At 37.8% G+C, this 14862-nt stretch overlaps 1 protein-coding gene across 2 annotated transcripts in view; it reads right to left on the bottom strand.

Moving 5' to 3' along the window:
- Positions 1–14862, bottom strand: part of LMBRD1 (LMBR1 domain containing 1) — a 65402-nt gene that overhangs the window by 20803 nt on the left and 29737 nt on the right. For both annotated transcript variants that reach the window (XM_031552584.2, XM_003204416.4), the window contains exons 8-9: positions 6392–6517; positions 4910–5062 (exon numbers count right to left, since the gene is read on the bottom strand). In XM_031552584.2, coding sequence (XP_031408444.1) covers positions 4910–5062; positions 6392–6517 — 279 coding nt within the window. The remainder of the gene's footprint in view (positions 1–4909; positions 5063–6391; positions 6518–14862) is intronic.

Raw genomic sequence — 14862 nt, 5'->3', positions numbered from 1 at the left:
TAAACTGTTTAGTCTCTGAAAAATGTAGATGTTTCTGAGATGATCATGGAATTTAGGTCCTAATTCATTCTGAGTAGGCATGATCACATGGGAACAGGTGGGTGTCCCTAACAAAAAGCTAGAATACTTGCCCTTGCCTGCCCAGTTATTTCCTACAGTAGCACTCATGTATCAATGGAAAAAAAAAAATAGTGAATCAGCTTATGGTAATTGTTCCATGACTTTGAACCAATATCAAAGAAACAAACATTTAAAGGAGCAGTCATTCTCTCAGGGCTGGTGTCTATTAACATAGTTAAAAAAAAGCAGCGGCACAAGTGTAACATGATTAATCAGTTACCAAGAAACAAAGCTGGATTTCTCAATGGTAATACTTAACTATTTGTACTGTCAGCAAGGTGCTGAGAGTGCAGTGGCTGGAGGGTTGGCTTCTAGTAAGAGGCCAGTTCCAGACAGCTCCAAACAGTCTCACTTCTGGGCACAGCTGAACCCAGCACCTCTGGGAAACCATTTCAGAAATGGTAAAACTTGGGAGCTGTTGGAGAGGGTCCAGAGGAGAGCCACAAAGATGATCAGAGGGTTGCAGTACCTCCCCTATGAGGGCAGGCTGAGGGAGCTGGGCTTGTTCAGCCTGGAGAAAAGGTGGCTACGGGGTGATCTCATTGCAGCCTTTCAGTACATAAAGGGAGCCTATAAACAGGAAGGGAATCAACAATTTGAAAGGGTTGATAACTGCAGGACAAGGGGAAATGGTTTTAAGTTGAGGGAGGGGAGATATAGATTGATGCCAGGGAGAAGCTCTTTACTATGAGAGTGGTAAGGTGCTGGAACAGGCTGCCCAGAGAGGTTGTAGATGGCCCCATCCTTGGAGGTGTTCAAGGCCAGGTTGGATGGGGCCCTGGGCAGCCTGGTCTAGTATTAAATGGGGAGATTGGTGGCCTTGCCTGGGGGAGAGGCATTGGAGCTTCATGATTTAACTGTCCCCCTTCCAACTCAGACCATTCTGTGATTCTGTGAGAAAATGTCAGAGTAGAAAGAAATGAGAAGTGAGCAACAGCATTAGAAACATCAATGCCAGAAAGAGGAAAAAATGAGAAGGTACTCTAGGCACCAGAACAGAAATTTCCCTGCCATCTATAGAGAAGACCAGTGGAACAGATATTCACATTCAGAGAAGGCACCTATCTCCTTCAAGATGAGCCTACAGGGATCTCACATGCTAGAGTGGATTCTTCTGACAGGAAAGGTTAGATTTGTAGAAAAACTAGACTAGCTTGATGTTACATAACTTCATGCCATTCATTACTCACATCAGGATCTTCCAGTGTCTTCATTTTGTCTGAATTGAAAGTTTATGCCTTCATGTGAGTCGTTTCCAACTCAGTATATTCTGTTCTGAGTTTGATACAGAGTAAAACAAATCTGATTTGCAAAATTTTCTTTAGTCCATGTAAAAAAAAATGTGTAGATATTAAAATCTAACAAAAATAATTGAGTTAGGAGGACAATACACAAAGACAATTAGAGAAGTCTGAGTGAAGACATTAAGTGCTGTAAAACAAACCCAAGTGTTATTTCTGAACACGCAGGCCTCTGAAATTGATAGAATACAACTCCCATAAGTCTCACCATCCCAAACAAAGCAGGAATTGCACTTTCCATGTCTAGTATTTGACATGAGCAGTTTCATCTGAAGTTTGAGAGACTTTAAAGAACTCCTACACTGAGCAGGACTACTACATATGGCTATAAAAATATTTCCTGCTCTTCATAAAAGCCACTAATTGAATCATTCAAAAGTTATATGGAGACAACTCAATTACTACAGAAGTAACAGTAAAACAGTTTTGCAAGAGTTGAGACATTAATAATAGAATAATGGATGTTAGAACCTTCATAGGACAGCTTTTGGAAAAGTCACAGTAAACAAGCTTTGTAATATGCTTTAAAGCACCCTATTTCAAATTAAAATTTGCCAGGAAGAATTACTGATCTGCAGCTCTGCTGTTTTAGTCTAGGATTCTTAGGTCAGCAACTCACTGAGGATAATAAGAGGATAAAACCACAGGATAAAACCACACTAACAATAAAAGACACTGGAAAACCATCCTGTTCATAAGCAATAATCTGTAAGTAGCTACTGATATTGTAAACTATCCTATGAGAATACAATCAATTATTGAAGTACTACAGACACTACATGTGGCCATCGCATTTCTCAAATGTAAGGTTAGCGTAGAAAGCTGAAGGAACTACACAAGCTACTTTCAATCAAAGGAAACCAAAACTTTTGAAGTGAAGAGTTACAGACACTTGTTTTAAATGAAAGGGTTTGGTGTAGCTTTTCAGTTATCCACTATGAGTTCCAAGCTGAAAGCTTTTGGACTACAATTTCATCTAGTTTCCATTGGTACTCAGCACTAACAGCAGCAACAGCAGAGCTAAATGCTTACAGCCATCTTCAGTTCTGTAAAGTACAGGCTAACATAATGCTAAAATTATACCCTACAGTTGGTAAGAAACACTCTGTGGCAATCCTGTTCCACAGAAGTATTTTTCTTCTAAAATAGGTATATATGAACTAAGATCAAAAGATTAAGATCAAAGACTTAACACAGAGACAGTCTTTTATACTGGCTGATTATCAAGACAGAAGTTCTTGATATCTAGTTTACTACTGATCAAGCAATTACTTCACCGGATGCTTAATCAGAGTGCATATATTCTTGTCAACATCTCACTTCTGCTGGCTACAAGCAACTTCGATTAATATAAGCTACCTGACAGTTATCAAGAAAGAAGGATTCTTTATTTTCACATGCTTGAGAAACAACAATATCCAGATTTGCTATAGCAATGTAGTGCAACATTTCACATTCCCTCATCGTATCTTGTTTTTAATGCTACACCACTCTTTAACATTAACTGCCCACATACAGCACAGACTATAATGCAAGCTGTAAGAAGTATCAGTCCTTTGATTTGTTTGTCCAACATGGCTACAAATAACAATGTTACATGTATGCATGTTCTGTATAGGTCTTCTGGTCACAGAATGTTTACCACCTCTGTAATCCAGTCATCCTTTGCCAGAAGACAAGTGAATACATCTACAAGATACGTTTTCAACAACTGGTTTGTCATACAATTACCCTTAACAAGACTGTAAACAGGCTTTAGTCTGCAGGGATCTATTCAAAGTGTTATTCTATTATTCCACACAAGATATCCATCTTCTTTCTGTAAACACACCAGAAAAAGCAAACTACTTTGAGAATTGTTGATGCTTGTTATTCTGAATAGGTCCTATATGCACGCATTACACATCATTTTATCCACATAGGCTACACAAAGCCTGTGACAGATAAGACTGGTATACTGGGTGCAGGTGGCAAGGTTTCACTAGCAGAGGACTATAGAAGTGTACTTTGTAAGAACAGCTAGAAATGGATACAGCTTCTTCCAACAGATCCACAGCAGGACACTCATCCTGTTGCAGACACAGTGAAGAAAAAAGTTCTGTCAGTGCCTGGCAGCTGTAAGAAACTACCCTAAGAAAAGAAACAGAAGTTGGTGATCACAATACTCAAATCAGCAGCAGCTATCCAGTTTTTATAGTGTGTGTTTGTTTATTTTTTTTTATTTTTTTTTTTTTTAAGAGCTGCAGAACAGGAAGCAGAATTGAAACAAAGAGACAAACTCATGCTACTGGAATTCTCTTAAGTGAGAAGGCTGGAGGAGTAAAGAGCAGCTATATTCCATCTTCAACACCATATAATCTATTCAAGAAACAGCTTTCTTTACAGGATAAAAAAAAAGGTGATTAAAATAAAGCATGTGCAAGTCTGATCTAGAAGCAGTCCAAGTATTGATGTTTTATGTTCTATCAATAATGGTAAAAGCTGAACAAGCTGACAACAAATAGCAAAGCCCCTATTAGCTCCAACCAAACTAACTAGCTTAGCCGAACGTTAGATTTTATATTTCAGTGATTAAGTGGCTTGCCTTCTTACAGTTTTACATTCTGCAATATTAAAAATATCACTTAGGGCTACACAAGACTATAGCAACTCTACATGCCTGTATTTCTTAAGCTTGTATTTAAAGGTTGCAAATACAGGAATATTACCTGTAAAATAAGATACCTAAATTTTTATTTAGATGTACATTATTATAATGCTATATGAATATAGATTTACTACATCTACTTTCTGTAGCATTATGACGGGGGTATTATATTAATAATAAGCAGTTGATATTCAGCATGGTAATTGATGAACTTCACCTATATCTTGAGGGCTGCTCCAAAAGTAATGTTTCCTATTTTATTACACTGGCCCACAGTGCCAGAGGTGGATGTCGGTGGTATAGCAGAAGAGATTAAACATCCCCAACAATATTCTATTACATTTTGTTGCTGTGTGACAGATGGCAGCAGAGCAGCAGTCTGACAAAGTGTCTGACATGAACGTGTGTATGAAGCATAGGTGTGTGGCTGAATTCCTCCATGTGGAAAAAATTGCAACCACTGACATTCATTGACACCTACTGAACAGACAGGGAGATCAAACAGCAGATGTGAGCACAGTGAGGCAGCGGGTGGTGTGCATCAGTAGCTGGTGCGCTGGCACAGTTTGGGTTTTTTTTTTGTTTTGTTTTGTTTTTTTAGTACAAGCATGGCAAATATCTTGTTCATCACTGGCAAAAATGTATAGTGAGTGGTGGCAGCTATCTTGAAAAATAGTGTTTTGTAGTTGAGAAATTGCTCTATCAAATAGCGCCACTGTGCTCTTTTTAGTAGTTGTAGTTTCCACAAAAATAAGAGGCATTAATTTCAGAGCAATCAAAAGAAGGAAGCCGAAAGCTAAAACATGCTACCTAACACACAGGAAGTGTAACAACTTTTTACCTTCAGAGGTCGGATAGCTTCACAGAACTTCAACCACCAACTTTTCTCAATGGTTTCCAGATGCCTCTCTCTCCTTCGAAGTGTCCTTAGTCTCTCCTCTAGTTGTTGAACAGCTCGTCTATCCCTTGATGATAGGGGTCGACCGTCTCTGCACTAATTATCAGAAAATTAGTGCAAAAGATCAGGGAACACCGAATCAATGGAACAAACAGACTTGATACTCTACTTAGTGAATTACAACAAATCATTTTTGACATAAAATTCACACAATGAAGTTTGTGACTAAACAGAGGCACAATCTTGACCATAACTCAAATAATGGAAAATTAGTTCTTACTAAAGACTAGATGAAAATATAGAAATAACTAGAACAAAAGACACCCTGCTTTTTGATCCTAATTATCTGATGAAATCTAGTTAACAAAAGGTAATGATAAACTTCTGTAATCCAATTGCCTGCAACAAGCATTAGTTGACTTTCCAGGGGTTTACTATTCTCATTATTGCAGTAAAGAGAGGTGCCTTTGCCCCAGTCATTGCCCACAGCTTTCCAAGTTATACCATAGAAAGCTACTTTTTAGATTTCACTACACAATACCCATACAGCATTTAAGGGATCTGCACTATGTAGAGGTAGCCAAGCGCTACTGCCAGAACCATTTCAACACTGCTAGGAATCCAGTATTTCAATTCACATAACAGCACATACAGACTACCAGAATTAAAGTGCTGGGATGGAAAAGATTAGGTTACAACAAACCATGATTCAGGATTGGGAAGATTACTAATCAAACCATTATCTGAAACAGGTTGAAAAAGGGTAAGGGATCTTGTACATACAGAAGAAATATTCCCTGTTCAGCTTGCACTCCGCTTTTGAGAACTTCAGTGTCTCATATAATTCACAACACTGTAGTGAGCTGCAAAGCCATCAGTGGTTTACAAGTGGTATTACATCCTGAAGAGGTTTAGGATTCAGAACAGATTTCCATTCATATACATTACACAAATGTTTTATAACAGCAAAGTACATTAACAGGGAAGCAAGAATATTTGGAGCTATTACTTATTCATAAAAATGATTAATATTTTGATGAATCTAACCTAAACTCATGGCAAGTATCCAGCATTGATAACTGCACTGAGTAGGTGCTCTAACTGGTAGCAAGCTAAGTGAAGTTAATATTAACCTCCACAAAGTATGTCTTCCATATATCTAAACAGGACTGGGCAAGTTTGAGTTTAGCTTCACAGCATCATTATTAACAAGGTACAAACAACTGCAGCTGGTGGACTAAAAAATACCATGGATCTCTACTAGACACCTAAGCATGCTTGTTTCAAAATAACTCCAAAATAGCAAGCTAATCACTTCTTGCTTGCTAGTTTTGTCTGGGACACAAATTTACTTAATATGACTGTAAACTGGTAAGCAATCAAGAAAAAAGATACTTAGGTAACTGAGAACAGTAAAGTTGATACCTTTGATTTAATCCGTAATATCCGTTGCTCCACTTCCTCAATATCTTCAGTGTTCTCCAAACGTTCATAAGCTGCACTGGTAGTTCCCTTAATCAAGTTTAGAGGCAATGCTGACATACCATAAGCCTAAAGTAAAGACAGACATTCATGTTTTCTGCTATATGTTTTCACCTGTTAAGCTTACTGTATGTTGTAGCTGTAAGGTATCACTGGTTTGTTCTCTCCCTTCCATAAACACATTCTAAAGCAATCAATTCTGTTCATTTTTTAGCAAAGCATTATAAACATTATGCAGGTTCCAGAATCCCTCAGAATATTATAAGACTTTCTATAAGCGTAACTTTAGAAGTTTTCAGTAGGTTAACTCCTGGGTTTTGGTCAAAAAACATTAACTATTTAATTCCACAGTCATTACACATTAAGTATCTGCCACTGAACTCAAGTTCAGTTTTGCTCTGCAAACAACAATACTCCATAGCTTCAAGGAAAGTTTCACCAAATATTAAAAACATTTTCTTATAGACTTGCAAGTCAAGTTTAATTTCATTCCCCTTAATCACAGAAGGCAACTAGCAATTTCAGTTCCTATATTAAAGCTTCTTAAGTATAAGAGCAATACATACACACACATACAGTTAGACAACTTCTATCAGAGGCTAGTAACAGCAAGAAGCAATTTCATGCTTTCTAAAGCATTTTGGTTTGAACACAACTACATGACCACACAAGTCAAAACACAAGATTAAGATTTCAGATTCTGAAATGAATTTGATTTAGGCTAGACTCAGCTCCATTGGGTAATCTGGGCCATGCATATGGACAGTTGTAATCTTAGAGAACAAACTACACTGCCATTTAGATGAGCAGAAAAGCAGCCTCCCCCCAAACTCTCTTAGAGGGGTTCCATTTTCCAGTTTCTAAAACAGGCACTAAATACTGACTTCATATGACTTTAGAAATGCCAGATACAATAGAGTCATCACCTCTCTATTGCTGATGCAGCCCAGGACACTGCTTGCTTTTCTGCTGCCATACCACTGGCTAATGTTCAGCAGGCTATTCACAAGGATTTGCAGGTCCTTTTAGCAGAACCACTCCTCTGTCAGTCAGAACTCACCATGAACAAACGCTGTACTCATTAGCCTACTCTTTCTACCTGCCTATGTCTCTATATACTTAAGATACATGGCAAACTCTTTTCAGTGGTTTGTGGAGACAGGACAAGGGGAAAATGGCCATAAATGGAAGCATAGGAAGTTCAATATGTGAAGGAACTTCGCAGTAAGGGTGATGGAGCACTGGAACAGGCTGCACAGAGAGGTTGGGGATTCTTCTTTCTTGAGATATACTTGCCTGGACGCCTACCTGCAGGGAGCCTGCTTTGCAGGAAGGTTGAACTCAGTGATCTCTGGAGGTCCCTTCCAACCCCTACAATTTTTTGATGTTGTGGCCTCTTCTAGTATACCTTCTCCCTATTTGATGTACTCAAACTCACTAAGTATACTTAACCTCATAATCCAGATCATTTACAAAGACAGTGAGTAGTATTGGATCCATACCAGCCCTAGCAAATGCCACTCAAGTCAGGCTGCTCAAGAATTTAGGTTAATATATAAGCATACCATCTTAATTCCTAACCAGAATGGAGGCTAAGTAAAGCCCTCTGTGGAATCCAAACCATTTCCATGTATTTTGTAGCCAAATATATTCAGTCTGCAGAAATACAATTAGAGATTGCTATGACGTCTACACAATTGCTATATGCTATAGTACGTCTACACAATTTTACAAACTAAGACTAAAAACAAGTTGATTCCACCAGAAAACTTCCATCTGCTCTTCAAAAAAGTGCTACAGGTCAAGACATTGGAATCAGAATTCTAAATTTAAGCCTACATTTCTAAGCCAACAGCAAATTAAAGGAATTTTTGTTTTGTTCCCAATGTGAATTATATACTTGAACATCAAGCTTACTCTAGTCATAGATATTGACAGACGATTATCAAATTCCCTGATCATTGGGGGGAAGGTAAGACATACTGGTCCTTCAGGATATCAATATATAGAATGAAGACAGAAGGACAAGTCATCTTCTGTGGTATATCAAGTCTCAGCAGGATCTGCTAATTCTGCTTCAGGGATGCATTTCTCTTTAGGCTGTAGAATAACTCTACCCTGAACAAAGTTTTAACACTCACAAGCTGATGTAAATTAACACTCAAATTGATAAAACATGGTTAGTTCTTGCATACTTATACCACTGAAACAACAGTTTCTAGGACTTCTTAGACAACCTGTGCCTAGAAATGTTAGATGAGAAGAACTGCCCTAAGGAGTGAAGCAGTAAAGATGAGTAAGCAGTCATCCAAATACAACCAGTAATTACAGCATACGGTATTTCCACATTAGTTTTTCCAAAGTGAACTGAATCCGTTCTTAAACACTGTTCAAACTTGACATCTAATAATACATGCTTTAAGGTTAGGTCTTCGTGTGTCTGAGTACTACCAAAGCTGTTAAATAATGCCTGATTTCACTGAAATCTCATTTTAAAGCGGGGGGGAGGGAAAAATCACAAAACTAACTTTATGGCTAAAAATAATTTCAGAGAAGATTCTCTCCTATTGAGCCCCCACAAATGATTCATGTAAGAAAAAACCTCTTTTGATCTGCTTGAGAGCTAAAAAAAAGTTTTAAACCCTAACAGCTTACTACCCAGAAAGTACAGAGAAGCACCAATGTTAAAGAGCCATTTCACTCTGATTTGATAGTCTGCCCACAGGTAATACATACTGCATCTTTAAATAGATGAAAATTAATATATTAAAGCTTCATAGATTTCCTGAGGTAGGTGGTTTCCAGCTCTAACAGAGAAGAATAGCTTATACAAAAGAAAACCTAGCACATCTATCCTCTAAACACAAATCTAAACAGTGAACAATTTTGAAGATCATCTTGTCTGTTATTCATAGGAGTGATAGCAAGTTCAAGATCTGAATTTGCAATGAAATCTGTATTCAAAGTAGGCTAGAAACTTCCAAGTCACAAGGAAACAATTAGTTCAATATTGTTTATATTGTAATATCAGTAGGCACTGAAGAACAATAAAAATCATATCCTAGTCGTTCCCTCAGTGCATCACAGAATGCAAATTTATTCTGTACTTCAGAGAGCACTAAGATACTACTTCAGGGATTACATTAGAATTACTTCAGTTTTAGTCTTCAGTCCTCCTTCATTCCCTTCCTTCCTACTCTGTCAACAAGAGATCCAGCTACAATCCTCACATTGCATAATCAAAACTAAATATTTTCAAATTAAAAAATATTCTCAGCCATCTGTGGAGATAGGACACAGGGAAATGCTCATAAAATGGAAAAGAAGTTCTGCACCAATATGTGAAGGAACTTCTTCACAGTAAGGGTGATGGGGCACTGGAACAGGCTGCCCAAGGAGGTTGTGGATTCTCCTTCTCTGGAGATGTTGAAGACCTGCCTGGACACGTACCTGTGCAGCCTGCTGTAGGGGGCCTGGACTCAATCTCCGGAGGTGCCTTCCAGCCCCTACAATTTTGTTATTCTGTGAAATAAGCAGTTGCTGTTACTCCTTCTGCCTTTTGCAGATTCAGCATCTTACAACACCATAGAGCAGCCAAAATCCCACAGACTATGGCAACATAAGGCATTACTGTCTTACTAGTTAGTTATCAGATAAGTTAATAGTGACTCATAACCACAAAACAGAAAGTGCAGTTGAGTTAAGTAATAAAAATCCCATTTTACAAAAGTTGCAACAAGCAAGTACTTCAAGGATAAATACTAGATATTAAAGATACCCAGAGAGGTTTGCCATTGGAAATCATAACTGCCAGTCTAATATTTTAAAATTGCACAAGCTATCAAAATACTTCTGAAGCGTGTTATGAAGGTAGAAACACCTAGTAAGCAGCCAGAGGCACACAAATTGGTCATAAGCATAGGAAAAAAAGCCGAAATGAATGCAGCAGTTACCTTCAGAAAAGTCAAAGGACTTAAAGCTGATTGTGAAAATCAACTAAAAAAAGGCAGCTGTCAAACTGATTGTTTCACTGTCTACATCTATTTTGTTCTACTGTCAAAATAAGGATTCTGACCTTAGTACACGAACAGCACTATAACTGTTACGTACACATTATTAAATATATTATATGTACAATATATTAAATATTAAGAATTAAGTTTGTGATTTTAAGTTACAAGAAAGAACTTGTACAGCACAGCAGAAAGAACATGTTCTATCTTACAGGTTCATATCACTGAGATGTTTTAAAGGGTGTGTGTATATAGACATACATAGAATCTTGTGTACAACACAGAAATTAGTCTGACAAACATTTCTTGCAGAACACTGCCCTCTAGTGAATTTGCATGAAAAAGCCAAATTAAAATACTTGAGTCGACTACTGTATGAACGTTTAGTAGGCTTAAGAAAGCTAGGTAAGTGTTCACTGCAATTTCAAATGGACAAAAAGAATTCAAAGTTACCACCTTCACAGAACTGCTTGTTTCAAGACATCAGCTGAAAGCATGACCACAGAAGGCAAAACATGCAATTCTACAGTCTTAACACAAATAGATGCCCGTAAGACGTACAGCTTTAGTTTAGGATATATAGTGCTTTAGAGACAGAGGAGTTAAATATAAGCTAGATTTCTGCAGTATGAAGATACTACAAAAAACTCCACTTCAAAAATATTCTGGTATAAAAGTATTCTATATTATGTTATTAGCATTTTATTCGAATTACATTAAGTAATTTAAGGACCAGGGAAGCTGCACTGAGATTTTTTTTTCCTGTATAGCAATTGCTAAGTACAGGCAACTGAACTATAATGCTACTTTGTATTAATACAAAGCAGCCTCATCAGCATTGTCTCTTTTGGAACAGGCAAGCTAGTACATATAAGTAGATTTAGACATGATACACTGCTGTATCACAACGATATTTTCAAGCTTGTATACAAGACATTAATACAGCACCTTCCCTTTAAACTGTTCCTTTCTTTTCTGCACACTTAGATTGCACTTTTCTTCCCCGGAGTAATCTCTGATTCTACAAGAAACAGTAAGGTATTTTCTGTCTCTATCTAGCTATTTACCCTTACCATTCTAAAGATAAAAATCAGAACTAGATACATTGTATTTCCAAGCCACTATTAGGCATGGCTAACAGTGACAGTGGTTCATACACAGAATCATGAAGATTGGAAGAGAACTAAGATCATCACATCCAACTGTCAACCCATCCCCCCACCATGCCCACTAAGCCATGATCCTCAGTGCTCCATGTTACATCTCCATGTTTCTTGAACACCTCCAGGGATGGTGACACCAATACATCCCTTTGCAGCCTGTTCCAACACCTGACCATCCTTTCTGAGAAGAAACCTTCCCTAAAATCCAACCTGAACTTCTACTGATGCAACTTGAGGCCATTACCTCTCAACCAAGTCTACCACAGGACAGAGGGATGGCACAGGCAAGTCACGGAGCCAACAACATTTAAGTGATATTAAACATGTTTAAACATCAGACTGCTGTCCACCAATGGGGGTTCCCAGATGCCTGGTATCCTCAGTGTACCAGCTTCACACTCTACCCCTTCTGTGCCAATTCATTTGACAGTCGCATGAGAATAGACCATAACTTAAAAGAACTCCAAGATTTCTACGAGGAAACTCAAGGGAAAGGCAGAGAGGAAGCTGTTTAGCTCTTCACTAGGTTGTGAAGAGCAAAGGAGAAAGTCTGATAACTTAAATATATCTGAAGAGGCTACATCTCCTATACTCTGTGCTGTTGAGGCCTCACATGGAGTATTGCATCCAAATATGGAATTTGCAATGCAGGAGAGATACGGACCTGTTGGAGTGCATCTAGAAATGGGCCACAAAAACGATCCGAGGGACGGAATACCTCTCCTACAAGGACAGGAGGAGAGCGACAGGAAAAGAAGAGGACAGACTCATCAGCAGGGTCTGTGGTGATAGAAAAAGGGGAAATGGCTACAAGCTTAAAGAGGGTAGATTTAGGTTGGATATAAGGAAAGTCTTTTACAGTGAGGGTGGCAAGGCACTGGAACAGGTTGCGTAGAGGTGCAGTTGATGCCCCATCCCTAGAGACTTTCATGAAGAGGTTGGATCAAGCCCTGGGCAACTTGATTTAGCTGTTCATGTCCCTGTTCATTACAGGGGAGTTGAACTAGATGATCTTAAAAAGGTCCCTTCCAACTCTAAGGATTTTATGCTCTCATGGACTGTTTTTGTGCATAGCTTTGTAGTGGTTTTTTAATGTTCATTCTATTCTTGCAAAAATATTCAGTGTTTCCCAGTAAGCTTCAGCTCTCTCATGGAATTTTTAGTATCCAATATTCAGTTTCTATAGCACATTAATTTTTTCAAAAACATTGTTGAAGATTTCAAGGCACAGAACAGACTGCCCATGATGAATGCAAGGGTCATTCATTTCTGCAACACTCATCATGACAGTATCTTTCTGCTTTAATATACTCACTTTCATTTTTCATATTAACACACAGTTTGAAAAGATAAACTTTACAGAAGAATGAGTGACTCTAAGACAAGAAGGGTTTATGCAATACATAACCCAAGGAGCTTAAACACTTATGTTCAAAGACAACAGCGCCTCTGCACCACAGCACATGCAGTGAGCTTGTTCTTGCTGGATATATCACAACTGTCAAAAAAGTTAACTCAGTTGAAATACTCAACATAGCTGCTATGCCCAGTTGTCACATTCTGCATTACTTCTTCTTGGTTGATAGTATTCTGCCTGATAAGATAAACTTAATTTTTAAGTGTAATCTCTCAAAAATCTGAATGTAAGAAAACTGCCATTGATTCAGCAGTTGAACTTCTATAGTTTTCACAGTAACAATCAGGTTGTTAAAACAAAAGAACAAATTGGTTTGCTATTCTACTTATGCATGATTGCTTCTCTGTGAACCAAATCAAATAACTACATTTCTTTTGCATTTAAGAAGTGGCATTGGAGTAATTAAGTAGCAATGACCATAAATGCCACTAATTCATAGGTTTCTCAATAACTGAAGTCTACGTAACAGAAAATCACTAGTAAACAACTCCTTTTTAAGGTTAGACAGATTACAAAAGGCTTTAAGCTTTCTCCCCTTTAATAAAAGTCAAGTGAAAGAAAAGAGGATCTTACTCTATACAAAAACCATTTGTGAAAAGGTCATTAAGTTTGTCAGCAGACAAAAATAAGCTTTGTAATGTCTCCTCTTTCAGGACGGAGAAGAGATCACTTTACAACTCCACGAGAAATCAAATAATGCTTATTAAATGTTTTGGAAAAATTACAAAGCCAATTATAATCATCCTTCAAGGACATGCTAAATGAGAAGCACAAGATCACTCAAAAATTAATCTGCCTATCATTGTGTGAGTAATATGTTATTCGCTTTGAATTCAAATCGCAATCTGAAGCTGACAACAATTATTGTATTAATACCTAAGGCAAAGTAAAACCATTTCAATGCAAAACATATAAATGAAAATAGATTTAAACTACATCATCTGTGAAACTATTTCAAACAAAGCACTGCAGTCCTAATTTATCATTTTCTTGTTATATTTCACACTACAGACATTGAAAGCTATCAGTATAAATCATCAAGGTCACGGATTTGTAGAGCCTCCGTAAGAATCTTCACATTTCTTTCAGAACTCTCCCGTACCAACTGCTGCATTTCATATTAGAAGTTGTTACTATTTTCTGGCATAGAATAGCTTTGCACATAGTCCTGCAAAGCTCATGACTCCCAGAACACAGAATTATCTACTTCTCTGAATACTTCACTGAATACTGTTTATAAATAAAACACACAATGTAGTTTAAAACCAGTCGATACAAAGTAGTGATTAAGAGAGAAATGATAAAAAAAACCAAATCATTTGTATAAAAGAACAGCTGTGAAAATAGAACAGTTTTCCAAAATAGTTTAGGTGAGGTTATATCAGTCAAACAAATACTATTATGTGAAACAAAAAACAACACTTACTGTCCTATCAAGTTCATTTACTTGGGCTTTTAGCCTTAACAAAGCAGCTGCCACCCTTCGGAACATTTGTAAGTCCTACATAATGTAGACAGAATCTCAGAATTCCCAAGATTGGAAGGGACTTCTGGAGATTCTCTGCTCCAGCCACCTGTTCAAGCAGATGTGCCTACAGCAGGTTGCCCAGGACCACAGCTAGACAAATTATGAAGATTTCCAAGCTGAAAGACTCCACAACTGCTCTGTGCAGCCTACACTAGTGCTCAGGCACCTGCACAGTACGCAAGCACTTCCTAACATTCAGAGAGAACCTTCAGCGTTTCAGCTGGCGTTCACTACTTCTTGTCCTGGCATCACAGAAAAGAGCACTACAGAAAAAAGCCTGACTCCACCATTTT

Source organism: Meleagris gallopavo, chromosome 2 (assembly GCF_905368555.1).
Source record: "Meleagris gallopavo chromosome 2, MGAL_WU_HG_1.1, whole genome shotgun sequence".
Lineage (NCBI taxonomy): Eukaryota > Metazoa > Chordata > Aves > Galliformes > Phasianidae > Meleagris > Meleagris gallopavo.
Note: the sequence above shows the minus strand (reverse complement) of the source record. Positions and strands in the feature narration are given on the sequence as shown.